A 20439-nucleotide genomic window follows, 5' to 3' on the forward strand; every position below is an offset into this window, starting at 1 on the left:
GCTCCCCCAGCCAGTGGCTGGGATGAATGGACACACCTTCTGCTCCGGCTGGGCCAAGCCCTTGCCCTGTCATCACTGGTGATGCAAACTGCACAAACCCAAGGAGGAGCATACAGGGAGAAACATGGGGAATTGCAGAACAACCCCCATCTCCAGGAACAGTGGCATGGAGACAGAGACAGGGATGTGGATGGTGATGTTCATGCCTGAGCCCTCCTCCTCCTGCGCAGCACCCATGACAGCATCACCAAAGTGCATGGCCAGCTCAGGTCAGCCTGTAACTGGGGGGTAAGGTGGCCACTGGAGACCCTGCCAAACTCCCTGAATCTCTGCTTTATAACATCCATTGGCAAATGCATCAATAGCTTACAGAAATGTAAGTATGTTTCTAATCCTTCAATACAATTTGGGATTGATATTCATATTATTACAAATATCTGGATATCCACATACATACTTATATACACATTATATGTATCAATTTATCAATATTTATATGTACACCACCACTCCCATGACACACCAACTCTGCAGCCTGATGACACCAGATTTCTGCCCAAGTAACCCTCCACCTGCCCCCCAGCCTGTGCTGTACTGCAAGACAAGAGGGAATTACATTTTTTCCAGGCCTATACAGGAAAACCAAATTCCGCCTCCAAGAGGCGGCTACCTCCCAGGGGCTGCATGTGGATAATGACAGTATTAGAAACCACAGACATTTCTAGCAAGGACATCAGAAACTGCCTCTCTAAACTCCTAAAGCCATAAAATCCTTTCAGAGCAATCTCAAGCAATCCGCATGATCCTTACTCAAGCATGTAATAACCAACAATTTAAGAGTAAAATGAATGACTTTATGTCAAGATCAAGTAAAACACATGCAAGATTTAATCTATTTATCATTCCAACTTCATGCAGTGCCAACCAGCAAGTGGCTGTGAACAAAGCAGCGCTGCACAAAGCCTCACCAGTTGCAGGTACTGAGGATTACTTTTATCAACATTCCATTCTCAGTGTATAATCTCCCTGTAAATGACTTGGTCTGGAAAACAGTCCTTTTGCTGTCCAGCCTCTGCTCTTAGGACCTCAGTAGTTCCAAGTAAATGATTAAAATGAGCAGCAAGCTGAAGCTCCATCAGGTTGCACTGCAACTGTTTAATGGATGTACTGCAGCATAGTTATTATTTAATATTTTCAAGCTTCCAATTTCTTGTGGCATGGTACAACAGAACATAGGCAAGTTGTCAAACACTGCATCCACACTGGGGGAACAAACAAAAAGGCCACTGCCCTTGTGCAGCAGAGCTGCTGGAACAGGTCAATGTTATTTAGGGCAAATTTAAAAAGGGAATACCATAGGAGGGATGACACTGTGTATGTTGCCATAAACTTTTTACACAGTTGATGTATTTTATAACTGTTCCAGAAACCCTCCCTGGCTGTCTGTAAGGGTGTTCCCACTGTCCTAGCACCAGCTCCATGGCTGCTGCCCAGGGTGTTTTGCTCTGCGCTGCCTCCAGCACCTGCCCGCATGCGCTTTAGGGTCCCACTAACTCAAGCACAGTGCTGCTATTGGGCATCAAACATAACTTTTAAGGCAGATATATGTACATGTAAAATACCCCAGACGTAACTATTTTCATTTGTTTTTGCAGCCTGCTGGCATTTTAAGTCTCTCCTACCTGGTGAAAAGGGGAGGTGGTTGGCATGGTGATCTAAACTGGAAAATTAGTGTCCTCACCCAAGTGCAAATAGCAGGAGAATTCTCCATTATAGGTGCTATATTTAAAACTGGATTGCTGTAGTTTAAAAATAAAATCTTGCTTTTGTGATTTCAAGAGAGAGAAATTGCCATCACCTGTTGCTTGCATCTGCAAACAAGAGAGTAAGCTGAGGTCAAATACAGTGAGCTCCAGCTTGCAGCAAGTGGAACACAGTGCTGGGGTGGCCCTGGTGATGCCTCCGTGGCAGGAGCAATGCCACTCTGATGCTCAGTGTATAAAGCTCTTTCCTAAATTGTACTGGCACGACACACAGCACTACTACAGCATCTTCATAACAAATCTGACCTGGAATATACAGAACAGGCAAAGCAAACAAGCAGCACAAGCCAGGGCAAGGCACCATCACTGTGATGATCCCTGGACCGAGCCCGCCAGGGGCACCCGCTGCAGAAGAGACACCAGCCCCAGCACCCCAAAGGCTGTGTTCAGCTCTCCCAACACCCAAAGCGTATGCCAAACCTGCTCAGACAGGGCACCTGGCCCTTCTGACATGTCACCAGCACCAGAACACCCAGCCTGCCCCTGGATGTGGCCTCTCAAGATGTGCACAGGGAGCTCGGGGTAAGCTCCAGAACAAGGATGTCGAGGGGAGAGGAGGGAAAATCTCTTCTCTTCATAATAAATCATTTACTTTAGAAAGAGAAAGCACACTTTTCCCCCCTTTGAGCTCTGAGGAGGCTTAAGGCAATGATACACCATTGCATTGCAATTAGGGTGCCTGAGACATGAGGAATGTTAACAGATCACAGCTGCAAACTGCCATGCTTCTTTCAAAATGGGAGTGATTTGATAACCAATTCACAATATACCCACTGCAAAACCAAAAATATCCTTAAAAAATATGTATTTGCAGAAAATTTCACTTTAATTATACATGAGATTAATTTCCCTCTTTAAGCTCTGCATCTCATTTCCAGATGTTGCTCCAACAGCCTTCCACAACGCTGTAGCTGCACTCATAGCTGTGCCTGCCTGCACTGCCATCCCTTCTGCAAACTGCCCCTCTTTTTTTATTAATAGTAATTCAAAGGCAGTCCTTTACATAATGGGGGAAGCAGCAGGAGCCGGCGAATCCTCAGCAATACAGCAGTATCTGGAGCTGCCCACACCTCACCACCACTGCCGAGATGTATCCATCCCTGTTTTTCAAGGCACAGAAACTGCAGAGCACTGTAGTCCTGTGGGACTAATTTAAAAACAAAATAAAACCACAAGCTGGTAACAGGCTGCCACAACACTCAGACAAGACACAACGTGGAGGTGCATCCGGAAAAGGAAAGCCTGAAGGCAGGTGTTCAGGTATGGCCATGGAGACACTGCAAAGGGGAGCTGGTCCCAGACAGACAGTGACAAAAAGGACATTCCCCACCCCTACTCTCCTGTATGAAAGTCATCTCGCTGGTTTTGTTTGGATGTCTGAAACACTCATTGCTAAATCTCTTCTGTAACACCCTACAACCATCTTATTCTGAAGGCTCATTCTGTATTTACTCCATTAAGGGAAGTGATCCCTGCAAACTTTCATGCAGTGTTACCCCTTACTTAAAATGCACATTACTTTTGCTAGTATATTTTTGCAGTGGCAGGGTTTAATTTCTCCTGAAACCTACTCATGCTGGGTCCCTTGTAGTGTTAGGTTTTAAGCAAATGGCATATTATATTACACAGGTAGTGAAACTTGGGAGGCATCTAACCTGCCTCCATCCTAATTAATAATTTGGCTGGTGAGGGACGAAGCCCTAGGTGAAATGAGGACACAGACTGCAATGCTCTGCCATGCCGGGCAAGACGTCAGTGGCTGAGTAGCCTGCCAATGCCATGCAGCCTCTTCTCGCATTTATAGTTAAGGTCACTGCTAAATAACAAAAAAATTAACGTCATATCAATAAATTTTTCTCAACTTTCCAACAGTACACCAACAGCCCTCCTTTAGCAATCTGAAGGTCAACTGCTGCGATTATTTTTTGTCTGGATTTTTATTGAAGAGAGGTTGATTTAAAGCATCGGTGAGAACTGCAGCCCTACACCACCAACACTGGAAATCACTACTGGAATCATAACCTTAAAATGCCAACACATCAACATGTCCAGGCTTTTTATTGACATGGTTTACATAAGAATTACACATTTCTTGCTACCCCTTTCGTAGTATTTTTCCGTTGTTTTTGCAAATACAGCATCTTGTCATGCTGTTTTAAATACAATTAGAACAAATTTGTCAGGCAAGTATTTTATTAATTAAAAAATAACGAATATGGATTGACTGAAACTATTCTTAAATTTGACTAAGAATTACTCAACAACATTAGTGGGGGAAGTAATTGTTAAAATACTATTTTATTCAAGTGAAATGAAATGACAAAATCTGATCAAAATATGTAAAATTATTAAACTTAATTTCAAAATAGTATTTGACTTTACTACTGAGCACAAGTAAAACAAAGCTTCCCAAGTTTCTATCCTGTGTGGTCACAGCACCTGAACAGAGAACCCCACCACTTGCTTTCTGACCTGGGCGCAGCAGACAGTGCTGCTGTTCTCCCACCACCCACCCATCCATCACATGGACCCCGTGCGGTTGCTCCACTGTGGGTCCTGTGCCTGGGCTGGGCATCTCAGCACACGGGCAGCCGTTCGTTGGCAGCCACACTCCACTCACCTGCCCTGTTCAGGTGTCCGTGCTGTACTGCCCTGCTGTGCTTTTGATTTCTTCTCCCAACAAAGTGTGTCTCTCAACCAGATTCCTTCTCCAAGCAAATCCAAATGTAAGACGTGCCTGTTCAGGTCCACTTCTGCAGCAGAACCAGCCCACTGCAGCCCAGGCTGCCTCACCGCTGCGTACCCTCTGCTTCAAGCTTGCAAAGTTAGAGGTTTTGCCTCTAAAGTTAGAGATTTGCCAGAGGGTTAATTAGAGGCTGGGAGTAACCAAACTGTGCCTCCTACCCCAAAACACAGCTGGCTCACAGAGGACCTGCTCTAACACTTCTTTCATGACAGGAGATGCCCACTGACTTGGGATTAATCAAGGGAGCACTGGGCAAGGTAAGGTCTCCTGTGGGGATGCTACCAGCCCCAAATGTTAACTGAAATTACGGCAAGGTGCAGGATTCCAGTGCCCTGCAGGAGATACTCAGTATTTGGCAAGACATCTCTGCACCGTTCCTGCTGGTCTCCCTCCTTTGCAAGGGTCTACACTGGGTATGGGCTCATACACTGGGTATCAGCTCCAGCTGATTTTGGTATCTCAAAGCTATGCTGAAAAATTATCGTATGTTTCAGTCAAATACTGAAAATTTGTACTCCAAATTTTAAACATCTACATGGTCATTTCCACCACTAAAAGGCAAATGAGATCTCAGCTGGGAAGACCAGTAGATCCTTCTGTTAGTAGGCAGACTTGCGCAACAAATGGAGATGCCTGAGCACACACCAATGGCAAAGAGCTAAACGATGCCTTCTCCATGCTGATACAATCAGTTTAGGGGGAGAGCAACTTTTTCAAGGGAAAGGAGAAAGATACAATGCAAAACTTGACAGGACTTGAGGTACTCTGTACAAATATGAAAATTATTTTCAGATAAATAAAACATTTCCCTGAAACCAAGGTCAGTCACTGAGATGGGAACTGTTCTGTGAATCAGTACCAAAGCCCAGGGAAATAACTTCAAATGCACCCACTGAGCTCTGCTCCAAGATGCTGCTTTCATTTCAACATGAAAAGCAGAAAGTGAATCTTCATGAAGCCAACACCAAGCATGGGGCTCTAACAAGTCTTTACACAAAGAGCAGGTTAGTGGTGCTACGGGGAGCAACTGCTATTTTTACCTGGAGAAGTGAATAGCTACCTTCTCAGCACTACAACCTTTTTTCCAAAACTTTGGAAAGGATAACAACTTTGAATTACCAGTGTGAGAAATTATCTTAAATCTCTTCCAGTAATGCCATACTGATATCTCTGCTGAGCAGCACGTTCTGCTTCCCTGTGCAGTTCTGTAAGAGCTGGCCAGCATTTTTAGTCAAACCAGACAAAATAAAGCCAGCACATTTCACTTGCTAGGAAAAGCCACTAACTGCAGGGCATGGCCGTCCATTGAAAGTCACTGAAAGGAGGCACAGAGAAGTGACCTGATTTTCAGGAACGCAAACAGCTCTCCAGTCCCTAATCCCCACATGTGTAAGATGTTTTACGATACAGCAAATTTTCTTAGATGGAAACATATTGCTTCAATAACATCCAAACCTTTCTACTTAATTACTGCACATAGCTGGTACTGTCAAAATAAACACAGAGCAGTAGCAACAGAGGGGAAGGGGGAGAGATATCAGGGGACTGCAACAGAGACTCTCTCAGGCATTACAGCAAATAACACCATTTTTACAGTGCAAGGACACCTGCGTGGGTGCTGCTCAGGCAGATGTGTGCCTGTGGCAGCTGACATACAGTTCTGCCTCTAGCAGTCAAAAACTTTACACTTCTGGCCCTTTTGTACCGTTCACTTATACAGTCATCAAATTATGGCCATTCAGTCTACTCAGTAATAAAAAAAAAGGAAAAAGGAGAGACTGAAATAACACACATAGCCAAGCGAGAAAGCCTACAAGGAGGCATGGTTCTCATTTACCCCTAATTGCACCAGATTTCAAAACCAGTCTAATGTCACTACACCACAAAACAATAAGCCTGGAGATGTAAATTCAACAGGGGCTTCAGCTCTGAGGTACATGAAGATGCCAGGGCCGATGGACCACTAATGTCCATCACAGTGGGCAAAACCTGGACATTGCAACCCTTGCAGTAACAGTGAACTTGTGAATTTTTCTTCTCTTTTACATCTCTTTTTAAAAACAACCCCATAAAGGCGGTCTCCGTTGTGCCATTTCATTGTCCTGTGCTGACCCGCAGCACCAGGGAGGGGTGACTCACGTGTTTAACAGTAAAGGTTTGCTTTTGGTTCACAGTTGCCACCATCACAGTACCACTGCTGGAAGGCACACTGCGAACTGACCAAGCGCTGCCCAGCCTTGCAAACCCATCAGTGCCAGCCTGGCTTGTTGCTCCCCAGTGACGGGCAATGCCCTGCCAAGCTACATCAGGTGCTCAGGGAGGCATGCTGGGGCAGCACTGTACCACACCACTCGGGGCATCCTCCACTGTGGGATGAAGGATGCATCTTTCACCTGCACCCAGATGCCAAAGGTCCAGCTAATCCCAGCGCCAGCCACAAGACAGCGTCCAGCAAGTCAAGCACAGGACAATGAAATGCCACAATGGAAACTGCTCTTACTGGGTTGTTTTTAAAAAGATACAAAAGAGAAAAGAAAAAGTTCACAATACATAGAAAAGGAAGGAAAAACACTTAGGGCTTGCAGTACTAGGACATGTCAGGGCAGCAGACATCCCTCTTCCAGCCAGCATCACTGCTGTGACCGAAAGGACAAAACCACAAAGGTACTTGAGAAAAGCAGAAAATACTTTCCCCATCCAACAGGAACTTTAGAAACTAATAAAAGCTGAGGAATTTCTGTTCTGAAAAAACAATCAGGAAATCAGACAATTTTTAAGGAAAAATTTCACCTTTTTTCCACAACAGGGAACTCAGTGAAGCCAATGGCTTCACCTTTTCACAAGAAAGTGATTTCCAATAAAACACACCTTTAAAAAACAACCATCCTCTCTGCAGTCAATGCAGTCCTAAAACTGATGGCAGAAACGAGCATCTTGAGCAGTGGCTCACAGCCAGGCTGATGCACACGTGCTGGCCATGCGCTGGGACAGGCATATGCTCCTGCACCACAACAGCCCCCGTGGCACATGGTCCCACCACCCCGTTTCCAAAAGAACACTGGGCTGCTGGTGCCCTAGGGCACAGCCACCCATGTGACCCTGGTCCTGGCACCGCCATGTGCCCCACAGCCCAGCGGGCACAGACTGCTTAAAGCCCATGAAAACGCACCTCCGATGACAGGTATTTAATTAAATTAAACCACCAGGTATTTAATTTAACTGTATTCCTAAAATTGGAGCAAGAAGAATCCAGAGTGAACAGTTGGTTTGCATAGCCAACCAAGCCAAGAAGTGTCAGCATCAGATTATTATTTATTGCACTGATGGAGCTGAAGCTGAAAGAAGCTGCTGTAAGCAGAAGTACACTAAACAAAGTGGTAATTAATGTGCAATCATGCACCAGCACAGGACAAGGCCAGCTGTCCAAGGGTCAGTGTGAAATACAGCTCCTCACCACAGCTCACCATGCTGCCTGTGCTCCAATTAGACAACTACAAAGTTTCCCGTAGCTTGACATTACTACACTTAACAAGTTATCAACGGCAATGAAATTCTCCAAGACTTAATCAGTAGTTCAACAGGAATTAATGAACCCAGAAGCATGCACATATGAGCAAGGACAACACACAGATCTCAAGCCTAAAAGCATCCACAGATCAGCAGCAGCGTGGAAGACCGGTGTGCTGCTGCTGCCCACAGTAGGGCACTGCCACGTCCCACGCCTTTCCTCTTGATTTCTGTCAGCTGGCAATTAAATACCCCCATCCCTTTGAAATTTTTCTGTTAAAACTTAATTCTGTCTTTTTTTGAAGTGAAAATCAAAGAAGAATCATTAAAAGATAAAGCTTAGGCTGACAGAAAATTAGACTTGCAATTTTTCCTTAAATGTGCAAGACAGAACAAACACTGCTCTTTCTCTTTTTCCTCTCTACTGCATCATAGTTACAACCTAAGTACAATTGTTATCTTTGGCCCCTTTTTTTTTTGCACATGCATGTAGACACACTACCTGAACTTCACACTTCACCAAACAGTGAAATCTTTCTCCTAGGGTTAGGCCGATTACTAGAAATGACATATAAGTTTTATGTAAAGGAACAGTATACACACTTCAAAAGGAAACAGGGGAAGAGCTGGCTATATGGCACACAACTCTTGCGGCCACTTTACAGATTTAAAAAAAATAAATAACCTATCTGCCACAGGGTAAGGCAGAGGATACTTCCTCTTGCTCTTCACAACTCCTCCTCGCTCTCTTTGCTGGCTACTGGGTGTGGAAGGAAAGGAGGTGTTTCAAGAGCAGAGGATACAGTGGAAAAGAGAGATGACACATGAAATTTTGAAGACAGTAGGTACCGAGACAGATGCACTAAGTTGCAGGTTTTTTAAGAGACCTGGAGGCCAGCTCTACAAAACGTGCCAGGAACAGCTGGTGACAGAAAGAGATGCCCTCAGGACAGGTAAGAAAAGCTCTGGAGAACCATCAAAATCAGTGCCAATATAAACAAAAAGGGAAGGAAAAACAAGAAAAAAAAGGAGCAGTTGATTTTTATAGGTAAGACAAAAGAGCATGACAAAAAAGCACTGCAGACAGCACACCACCACAAGGCAAACAAACAACTACAACTGAGTGGAAAAGAGAGGGGTGGAGGAGGAGAACAAAAGGCTTTGTAAGATGAAGAGGATGGGAAGGCCTGGAGGTGAAGGCTCTGCCTGCACCGTGACAGCAGCGTCGCATCTCTGCTCCCAAGGTGCCGAACACGGACTGCAGGCAGAGCGTGGGCAAAGCCTTGGTAACAGCTCACTGCATACATGGTACCACGTGTCCTGACTGTGGTACAGCCACAGCCCAGCCAAATTCCCCACACTGCCCCATCTTCCTTTAAACTTTCCGCAGACCAGTGCTCATTAAATCCTCTCCACTCATTAATATCCACTCATTACCCCTCTTCCTTACCTTGAGCAGAGAACAGAATGCTTCTTCTTGCTCTGGTAAAGATCCAGAAGACACCCAGAATTCACATCCCAGTGTCCACAACACCAGGAGCTGCAGAGAAGGCGGAGTCAGTGCGCACGGGCAGCTGCAGGGCCAGCAGCAGAAGCCGAGCCCAGGCAGGAGCTTCGGAGGTAGACCCTGCCAAACACTAGCCAAGGCACTCGCATCGCCAGCTACAGGCAGGCAGCTATTTATGTGGTTGCAAACAAACAACAAGGACTTGCACAGATACCTCTTACAGTCAAAAAAAGGTGTTTCCTTCCACACGCACCTAACGGCTGCTCAGGCAGCCCCTTTGGCCAAACCAGACGGGGCAGCCGCCTGCACCTGCCCATGCCACAGATGCCTCAGCAAGTGGCCTGGCACCCAGCAGCGCTCTTCCCCGGCCACGGAGAGAGCATGCCCCCTGCAAATGATGTATCTCTGTAAGTCAGACAGGGATAACATTAAATCTAAAATACAGGCTCCGATGCAAGCACTTACAGCACACTTAAAGCCTTGCCTGCTCTTGTAGGAGAAAACCTCTGGAAGTCGAGAGGGAGACAGCCTACAGAAATGGGGAGTGCTCTGTTATACGGTTGTTGCTTATCACCATAAACCCCATGGAGCCTAACTGGGAACAGGTACTGTTCCATATAATTTAGTAATTAACAGAATTCACCACACGCAAATTAAAACAATTAAAATTAATACTTTTTACAGTGGTACAGTGCCATCAGAAAGGGGGGTGGGGGAGATACTCTCCCCCACACAGACAGGCTTGCTGCAGTCTGTGTGTGCTGTTTTAATTCTGCATAAAAGAAAGTATTTTCCATTCTGTGTTATTTTTCATGCCAAATTTCTGTGGGCACTATTAATTTTCTACCAGCTTTACCCCTATTAACTTTCAGAAAATGTTTCTCTGAAGGAAGGTAAAATTTTAAACTTGTCCAAAGAGAACGTATTGCTGCAGCATCCTGCAGCACAGCAGAGGAGCAGGCAGGGGCAGTCACCATCAGCTGCATCAACTTCGCAAAACAAGTTCTTTTCCTCCCATTTAACTGCACCAGCAGCACTTCAAATATTACTAGTTAAAGGATTTAGGTGTGAATTTCAGATTTTTTTATAAATTGGCTGATTTTCAGAAAGGTTGAGTGCTTTGTATCTCTCATAGTTTGCTGGAATGCCAGTGCAATTAATGGTACCTGGGGCACAAACACAACCAGAACTGGCACTGGCTCCAGCAGGATGCACCTGTCTTGCTACAGGACCTCTGGACCTAGCACTTGGACACCCACTCTGCCAAGACACAGCAGCATCACCTCGCAGCCAGCAGCTCCTCCTGAGGCACCGACACCCCCCACACCCCCACTGGCCCCCATCCCACTGTCCGAAAAACTGGGGAAACGCCTCAAGTTGTTTCTAAATGCTCAGGATGTCTGAGTAAGCCCTCAGTGCAGAGCAAGGCGAGGCCCTGAGTCAGTTACACAGGGCCACCCCTAACACACAAAAATAACTTGTTTATTCTGACTGATGTGTTATTTTTATACCAGCAGCTCTGGGTACCCATGGCAGTTTGCTGCCACTGGTCCCAGCAAAGGCACAAGACAGGAGCCAGGTGCATGAGCCCTGCAGGGTGCCAGACTGGGGACACCCCTGGCTGGCCCACCTCGATGCAGAGGGCTGCCCTGTGGGGCTGGGGGAGGTTCTCACACCCGGGGGAGGGAGGTGGTGTCTATGAGAAACGCCTTTAGCCACTGCCCACCCTGCCAGCTGTGCTGGGCACCCTCCGAGCTCCAGAAGGAAAGCCTTCGCCTGAGCCGCTGCTGCCAGAGGAAAAATGGTTGATTTCCAAATGTCTGGAGGAAAGCTCTTCCGAATCAAAATGTGCCCACGGTTTTCAACAAGGCAGAAACAATTTCTTCACACACACAAGCAGTGTTTACCAGCTCAGGATAGCAGAGGACAACTTAACAATGCCCACCCTGGCTGCACCCATACTGCTGCTTAAAGGAAGAACCAAAGTGCCACTTTTGCTTCTGCAGGTGGAACATCAGTTCCCAGCACATTCCTGGAGTAACTACTTAAAGCTCCTCAGGAGTTGACTTCTCTTCACAAAACCTGGCTTTGGTAGATACAAGTCCAACTGAGCGAATGTGAACATCCATAAGGGCTGCTAGTAACAAAGCGTGGCTGGTGAAAGGTATGTGGGAATACAACGGAGCCGGAGTGGGACAGCGGCAGAGGAAGCCGCTGGCAAGTAAATATTGCTCAACACGACACCAGTACTGGGGAAAAACTGACAAAGTGGAATAACAGGAAGCTTAGTCACTTCTGGACAAAAAAAAGCAAAGCGTCTGAGAGAGGGGCGGGAGGGGAAGAGGAGCAGCGGGCTGGAGCGGCCAGGCTGGGAGGGCCCAGAGAGCAGAGCTCAGCTGGCAGGGCAGGCAGGCGTGGGCAGGGGATGCGCTCTGCCATGGATGCTGAACTGGCCAGAGAAGCACTGTCCTGCCTGGGTGCCCCCACAGGGTGCTGGGCCAGGGCATCGAGCAGCCCTGCTACAGCCAACCCTTGATGAATACAGCAGGATTGCTGCACAGGCTCCTTTCATCCCCAGTCGACTGCAGCTAAGGACAAGTTAAGCTGTGGCCTCTTCCCCAGCTTCTCCTCTGCCTTCCTAAGCTTGGAGAGCACCACAGCTGTCCAGCTTGGGGGGCAGATAAGAAAATACTTAGGAGAGGCCAAAGAGGCTGAAATACACCAGTTAGAATTTAAGGATAGATTTAATTTTGAACAATTACCACCATCATTCAAACCTACCACAGAACAGCTTCAGGAAGCGAGTCAAGTATGAGCAGTGCAGCACAGGACCCCCGCCACCTTTCACAGTGATTGCTTGCTCCCATTAGGAACCACCACAGAAACAGCATTGGAGATGACCGGCAGCTGCATGGGAGTGTGCGCACCACAGCCGAGGAAAGGACTCAGGCAGCAGACCATGGACCATCACACCGAGGTGCAACCCTGGAGAGCATTTTGCTGGTGTATAAAATTAGCATGTTTCTGGCAGCTCTCAAGCAACACAGTATTCAGATCATAAGGGTACTTTGCAGAAGCCTCAGAAGAGGGGAGAAATGTTGAAGAGAACATGAAATTTCCCTGATGGCCATCTTCCACATTGAAAAGTACTTGCTACCCTTAAAATATAGTTTGCACTGCTCGCTGATGAAGGGATAACAGCACTGGATGTTAGTAAAGGGACTATGTTAGAAAAAACACAAATCCAAAATTTTACTCATCATCTGCAGAAGCATGCATAGGAAGAGAGAAAGACCAATTTAAAATAATTAGAGGCTAGATAAAGAAAGCAAACAAACCATGCCAAAATGAAGACAAGCTTGATTACTTCTGAGGCAAATGAGGGAAGAAAAGGATGTAATGAAGGAACGGTTCAGAAGCAGAGAAATAAAAAAACTTAACCAAGTTTATGGTTTAAAAATCACTACATCTGTCGGTAAGTAATTTAGATCTCCTTGGAAAAAAAGAGAATCAGTTTTTTTATTTGATATCGGGAGGAAAACAGACAGTTAAAAATATTTTAATGACAAGTTTAAGCAAGCAAGGGTAGCAAAGGAAAAGTGTCATGGGCAAATAAAGGCTGATACATCAGGTTTGTTTTACCTAGCAAGTGTGTGCTAAGACACAATAAAAGCTCCCTAACCAAATAAACAACCTTCCAGTCCCTGCAGGATAACCACAGCTGTGGCAAAATCAAGCAACTGGGCGAATGGCTGGAGGCCTGGGCCAGCGAATCCAAGCAGTGGAGCAACACGTGAGACCTCACATAAAACACTGCTTCACAAAATATTTTGGGATGCACTTGTCATTTTATTTAGAAAAAAAACCAAACAACAAACCCAAACACAACCCTGAAGTGGTGGAACAGCTACATGGAAAAACAAAAAGAATGAGAGGAGGACGGTGGGAAAGGCTTGCATTGCCTCGTTAGAAACATGCACTCTGCAGACATGCCACGCACAGCGTGGCAGGGCTGTGAGGCGGAGCACGCATGGCTGCAGTGTCCTGGGCCAGCACAGGACAAGCCCAGCACCACGGCACGGCCCTGCAGACATGCAGGCAGAGGGCAAAGAGGCACCTAGGCTAAGCTGGCAGAGCAGAGCCAGCACTGCCTTTGCAAACCCCACCCAGCACACACCATGCACAGTCTGTGCTCACGGCATGTGGTGGGCGCCCAGTAGCCCTCCACAGACCAAAGGACTGGGCAGTGCTGCAGACACCGGCCCCTTTGGGTCTCTGTTGCTGGTACCATCCCAGCCGGACAGCCAGGGTTGGCCAGCAGCACACAAAAGCTCTGGAAGCAGTTCCCTGGCCACAGGCAGTGCAGGACAGCAGCAGAGCCACGGATGAGACAGTGGGGTTCAGCAGGCAACGGAGCAGGATGGCTGAGCCATGTGGCACTGGGTCCACCAGCCCAGCCTGTTTCTGCCCAGCTCTGGAGGGGTCACCCAATACCACAAGTAAAGTTTTGTTTAATTCCTAATTTGCAGTGGCCAGCTGTGGCTTGCCTTCACCATGCAATAATGAAATACTGCCCAAGGCACGGGCTCAGTCCAGTGTTCAGCCTTCACACCCTCAGGTCAACATCTGGCTCCACCACTGTCAATGCCATGATACAATCAAACAGTCATTAATACTGAGACATGGAAACACTAATGAAAATTCCAAGTTTCAACCCATACCAACAAAGAATTTCTTGCTCAGGGCTCTGTACTGCACCACCTGAAGCAGAGGGGAATAGCAGGATGCTGCTGACCTGGCCGCAAAGCTGGACTCAACAAGCCCTGTATTGGTCACAGATACTTTTTTTTCATACAGCTCAGGAATAACTTCCCACACTAAGTGCTTTCCAGGCCTCATAACACTGATATTGCAGATTGATACTTTACAAAGACAAAGCTGCATGATAGATGTATGCACTAATTAAACCATATCTAACAAGCAGCACTGCTGTAATCACACACTTTGTATCCCTTTTAGCTTTTACACTAGAGGTTTAGCCTTGCTCACTTTCTACATAAAACAAAATGACAATAAAATGACAGAACAAAAGATCCACTGTAAGCTACAATGTGCAAATAAAGATAGTATCTACGTTGTCTGTACCAGCACAGTGCAAATATAATTAAGGCTATGAGAAAACATCACTTGCTCTCAGGAGCTCTTTTACCTTCTATCTAAAGCCCCTGTATAGGTTTTACCTTTAACAATGTAACCCCTTGTTAGAGCAAATACATAAATACACACATAGCACAGATGCGCACTGCTAGAACAAGTCCGATAGTGCTCACAGGAGGAGCTGGGGCTCCATACGGCCCCAGACAGTGTTAGTGACATGCAGCCCACACACCGCAGCAGCACTGAGGGGTGGGCTGGGGGCTCTCGGCACAGCTGGGGATGGTGCCTGTCCATCCCCTTGGCCACAGGCACATCCCACATCCCCCGTCCATTCCCAAGGGAAGCCTGCTCACTGGCCTGGCACTGACCAGCAGCCCTGGTATGATTCAGATACACGCATTGCTCCTGTTGGATAAGACTCAGGTAAAAGCCCATGGATGCTCAGGAACATGGATGCAGGATGAATACTCAGTACCAATTCCTGAAAAGCTGAACTCTGTCAAAGTCACATACTGGGGGGGGGGGGAGTTGGGGGAGAAGGCAATGATAACTCAGAAAAGCTTATGAAACATGTGACAATAACACTAGAGGAGCAGAAAGTACGCACAGCAGTAACTGTTTTCCAGCATCTGTAAGTCTTACAGAGCACAGCATCTGGGCTCTGAAGGAATAAAGGAGTGAATCTGCCCTTGCTATTTCGCTTGAGCTGTTGAATAGAGGAGGTCAATGGACATGAACTCATGGGAAACATATGGCAGAATTTGTTTTTCTAACTTTAAATAATCATGAAATACGGCAAAATACTGCTTTGTGGTCAGAATTCCCTTTAATTGTTTATTTTAACATGGGCACTGACAATTGAAATGTACTGTCACAAAAACAAGCTGTGCAGACAGAAGCAGCAGCTTTCCTCTGATGGAAGCACAGTTCCCAGGTCCTTTCAGTGCCAGGGCTGCAGCAGTGGGCTGCCCTGGGCCAGGATCAGGGGGTCCCACCCACCAGGAGCAAGGTACAAAACCCCAAATGCAATGGTGAAAGAGTGGGGGGAGTATTTGTTTTACAGAAGCAATCTTGCTGTAGGAAGTGGCATTTGTACTAATGGCAGTTGAAGTTCATTGTAAGACATTTCAACAGTTGCGCTACCTTTCCCATATACACTGAGAAAAAGAAAATACAGCCTCTGCAGATATTACCTGTAGTGTGTATGAGCTCAAAAACATGCCTATGACCTGAATACTTGAATGCTCTCGCTTGAAGTGTGCAGCCACATCGCTGGTGGGAAATTAAAAATTTTCCATGGGTAGGAGCCAATTGAACTGATGAAACAAAAAGTAACATTCAGTAGGAAGACCAGTGCATCATGATCTCATTGGAGAAGCACTTTTTCCCTAAGTTCAGCATGTGCAAGGCAGAATCAAGTCTCAGAGATGACAGCATTGGCTTCAGGGCTGGGCTGGAGGGCTGCATTACAGGTGTTTGCTCTTCAAGAGTCTAAGTTCTCCTCTAATATACTTCACACAGATCTACAAGAGAGGAAAGAACTCATTTCTGAGTGTTAAAGGGAAATAAAACCACCATTAAATTCCCCTCTTTTCCCTAACTTTTTTTTTTTTTTAAGTGAAACCAGACTGACTCTCAAAAGTAGTAAACCAAGAAAGAAGTGAAATAGCAAATGAGTACTTTCCACACTATAACCCCCCCACAATAAAACAAGTTCAAGCTGAAAGCTTCACCCACCACTACTGCCAAGCCCCAAAGGCCCCAGGAAGATACTTCATGGGATCCAGAGATGCATGAGTCCCAAAAGCCGGTGCTGCCCCTGCACTGCCCTAGTGCTCACATCCTGCTCCACTGTGGCACCTCCAAGGGCGGTGGCAAAGGGCAAGAGACGTCTTTACCAGCACACACCTCCCTCCTCTTCCTCCACATGGATGAAGCCACTTAATGTCAGGCTTCTCAGCAGTACTGGCAAAATTAGTTTTCCCACTCCAAGAGTGACAGCTGGAGCACATCCATTCCTGCCACAGAAACAGGTGGAGGATGGAGAAGAGGAGGGTGTAGGAGAGATGGGACCAGAAGTCAAGATGAGAAGGAAGGAGGAAGATGGCTGGAGGGAGACCTGGCATTGCTGCCCATGGCTGCTCCCACTGCTGTTCCAGGCGCTGTCACACCATCTACCACCTTCCTCCTCCTCAAGTTTCATTGTAATTAGAGCAAGGTCAGAGAGCAAGGACCCTCACTGCTGATGCCTCCCAGACTCGGTCCTATCAACAGTATCTGAACTTGTATCAGGCAGGCCCTTAAAGAGAGTCCCCTGTCCTCCAGCAACTGCTCCACGTGGAGTGCTCCTGTCTGGGAACAGGGGTCCCAGCTCTCAGCAGCCATCCGAGCACTCAAAGCGACACAGCAATATCACCACCAGTGGAAAACCCTGTCTTTCTCAGCAGTGAAGGGCTAAGACATGTTTTAAAAAAAGGAACAAAAGTTGAACTCAGTAATTTGTCAGGCAATCAGCACTTACACAGTCACTTAATAACATTCAACTACTTGTCATTTAAAAAGAACGGAGAGAAAAGAATGAAGCAACTACGGATGGTGCTGGACAACTGACCTTTTGCTGTGCTCCAGAAAACAACAAGATCCATCAATGCTTTCCAAATTTTAAAAATTAAATATGGGTGTATTTTTAGCAACTGTTATTTTTAATTTGTTCAAGCACAAAGAAACTTCTTAATTTACAAAAGGCCCTTTCAGCTGCTGAAGTCTCCTTTTTACATACTAAACCGAAGTCAATGCACAAAACACAGCAGCCTGAAAACAACGTGGAGGAGTCACCTGGCACCAGTTGCTGCAGTTGCTGAAATAATCCATAGCAAGGCCAAGGATTCAAGTGACATGGGGCGAAATGGCTGGCGTCTAAGGATGCCGCCCCTATGATTCATGGCCACTTTATCTCCTCGCCACAGCCAGGGTCACGGGGTGTATCACCAAGATAACAATTCTGTCCTCCCAAATTACCAGCCCCCCAGCCCAAGGGAAATGCCTGTTTATGTCCCCGGCAAGGGTGCCAGTCTGCACCCCCTCCCCAATGCCACACCAAGCAGCCACACACCACGCAGCATTCTAAAGGCCGAGGGCTGTGTAGTCCTGCTAAATCTTAGCAGCAATGCCCTACAGCATCACTCTGCCAGTTCACACCACGAGGCAGCTCTGGGGTGTTAGGAAGGTGTCACTGTCACACCTTCCCAAAGAGTGACAGCAGTGCTCTCCGGTCTCAAGCAACATATAGGGAAAACTAAATTAGGAAAATGTTTACTTTTCAGAAAGTATTAAAACCAAACCATTGATGCACTGAAAAAATACATGCAGCAGTAATACCTATGTATAAACTAAGGAAACTCACCACAGCCAACCATAACTTTATCAGAACACATAAATGCAGAGACAGAAAAAAGTCAGGAAAGGGACATTTCAGCTCCGGAGCCCTGCTGGAATCAGCAGCAGATAAAGTGTAAAACTGAGAAAGTCATTTTGATGATGTAATTTACATCATAAAGTTTAATTTTTAACAATTGTAATGTGAAATAAAATAGATCAATGCCAAGTTCAGCTATTTTTCAAATCAGTGCAGTTAACAGGGGAGAACATCATAAATAGAAATCAAAATCAAATTGCCTTCAGGGTCTTTTTTCCCCCTTTGAATAACAGCAGGTACATGAGACTGACTGCAAGGCGAGACTGGCTTATAGCAGGGAGCTCAGTGATCTGGTTTGAACACTACCCTGATTTACCTGGAGTGCAGTGGGCTTGCTACATCTGCGTTTTCCACCCACACTGCAGCCATCAGTTCTGTACGATTTCAGCAGACTTGTCTGTCAGTCCAGCAGACCTGCAGCACCAAACAGCCACGCACAGGAAGAGCTGTACTGGGGCACTGACCTAAACACCCAGCATCACTCCAAGCAGTCTGAATTACAGTGGGCTGCCATTGCCACTGTGGCACCCCACAGTGCCACCAGCAAGCGACACTTGTCCAGCCCATCCCAGCCTGTTGGAGACACTGCTTTTTCCCCACCTCAACTCAAACGAAGAAGGGGATATCTTGCAGTGGGGTGTGAAAGGAAAACACTGACTATGTCTTACCTTTTGTGCATATTTTCTTTTTCCAAAAGTGTTTTTTTTTATGTTTCAAATACTTCACCATAAAAGTTTTATTTACAGATTTTTGCCAATCAAGAGTTTAAGACGGGTGTTTAAAAGAAACTAAAAAAATAGTTCATCTGCTGCATTTCCTGTACTTAGCTAAATCTTTAAGTTTTATCACTCAGGCAGAAAAAAGGCCAGTGGGTGTCTAATCCTACTCAGGTCACTTGGTGTTTCCCTCATGTCTTTGGAGGGAACGAAACTCTATCCTTACCTCAAAGCCCTGCTGCTGTTAAAGGTACTGAGAGCACTTCCCCTGCCTTTCACCCACGTGTTCTGGGGGGAGCTCTCTGTTGGTTTCCTGCACACTACTCAACTGATGCCAAAAAGAAAGCAAGTACAGAAGCATTTTGAAAAACATCCTGACTTACAAAACTATACCTAATATAGATAGATAGCACGCCAGATTAAGAAAGCCAGGCACTATGATTAGTAAATCATGTAACAGTTGGAATAGCTCTTGTTATCTACATTCTGCCAAAACACAACACAGGTATTACAAATAACTATTGCTGACATGCATATGCACACACACAAGCACGTGCCTGCTCCTAGGTACTAAAAGACTGTCTGCTTGCAGCTAATTAATGAAGAACACCACCTTTCCATGCCTGGGTGCCAAACGCTTTCATCAGAATCCAAACCCATTGCTGGAACCTCAGAGCAATTTTGATAACAGACTTACTTAAATTTCATGATCCTTTCAAGAAATGTGAAGCAGTGTTTACCTGGATATAAAGCCAGTTGGCTTCACACAAATGGTAAGAGCCATGGTGCATAAGCAGGGCCGGGAAGCAGCTCAGCCCCTGCAGTGGGAAGCCGGGCTCCCTCGCAGGCGGCACTGGAAGCACCAGGGCGCACACAGCCACCCTGGAGCAACAAGAACGGAGCATCTCCTGGAAGCTGCTCCTGCTAGCACAGGGTCTCCCCACACTGCACACCCACAGCCATCAGCCCCAGGAAAACCCCAAAACCAACACAGCTCTAGAAATTCACACCTCCTGTTCCCCACCCGATGTCAGTGAACCTTGCTTTGTGGTGTTTTCTGTCATTAACCTCTGATGTTCATATACATACAGACACATATTATATATGGTATATACTGAGCACATATATACAAACAGTATACAGTGTGGTGTATATACACACGCACATATAGCAGAGTAAAACAGTTGAAAGCTTTGTAACAAGTAACTTTAAACTTCCACTGTATCCACTTTTTCAGTAGTTAACCACTTAAGCATTTACACATGTAAAATCATCAGAAACATCTAATAATAAATGTTACATGGTGTGACAAGCACCATGTAAAAATATTTTACATAGTTACAGATATTAAAAATATCTCAGCTGATGGCCCCAAACATTAAGAGGTGGCCTCTGCTTCCCTTTGTATTTTCAGTGCCTTTTAACATTTTCAAGCCAAGTGTTAAAAGTTTCCAACAAGGCAAAATTAGGTTTACCCTCTTCCATATTAAAAAAAAATAAAAAAAATC

The 20439-nt window shown here is 46.0% G+C and overlaps 1 protein-coding gene across 24 annotated transcripts in view; it reads right to left on the minus strand.

Moving 5' to 3' along the window:
* MBNL1 (muscleblind like splicing regulator 1) overlaps nt 1–20439 on the minus strand; it is a 111573-nt gene that overhangs the window by 46300 nt on the left and 44834 nt on the right. The window contains exon 1 of one of the 24 annotated variants that reach the window (XM_055817061.1): nt 17576–17651. The exons of 21 other annotated variants lie outside the window; for them this stretch is intronic. In XM_055817061.1, the coding sequence (XP_055673036.1) occupies nt 17576–17611 (36 nt within the window). In that variant the 5' untranslated portion in view covers nt 17612–17651. Of the gene's footprint in view, nt 1–15933; nt 16224–17351; nt 17528–17575; nt 17652–20439 lie in introns of those variants that run through there. 2 more of the 24 variants (XM_055817074.1, XM_055817064.1) reach the window with 2 other exon arrangements.

This window comes from Falco peregrinus, chromosome 12 (genome assembly GCF_023634155.1).
Source record: "Falco peregrinus isolate bFalPer1 chromosome 12, bFalPer1.pri, whole genome shotgun sequence".
Taxonomy (NCBI): domain Eukaryota; kingdom Metazoa; phylum Chordata; class Aves; order Falconiformes; family Falconidae; genus Falco; species Falco peregrinus.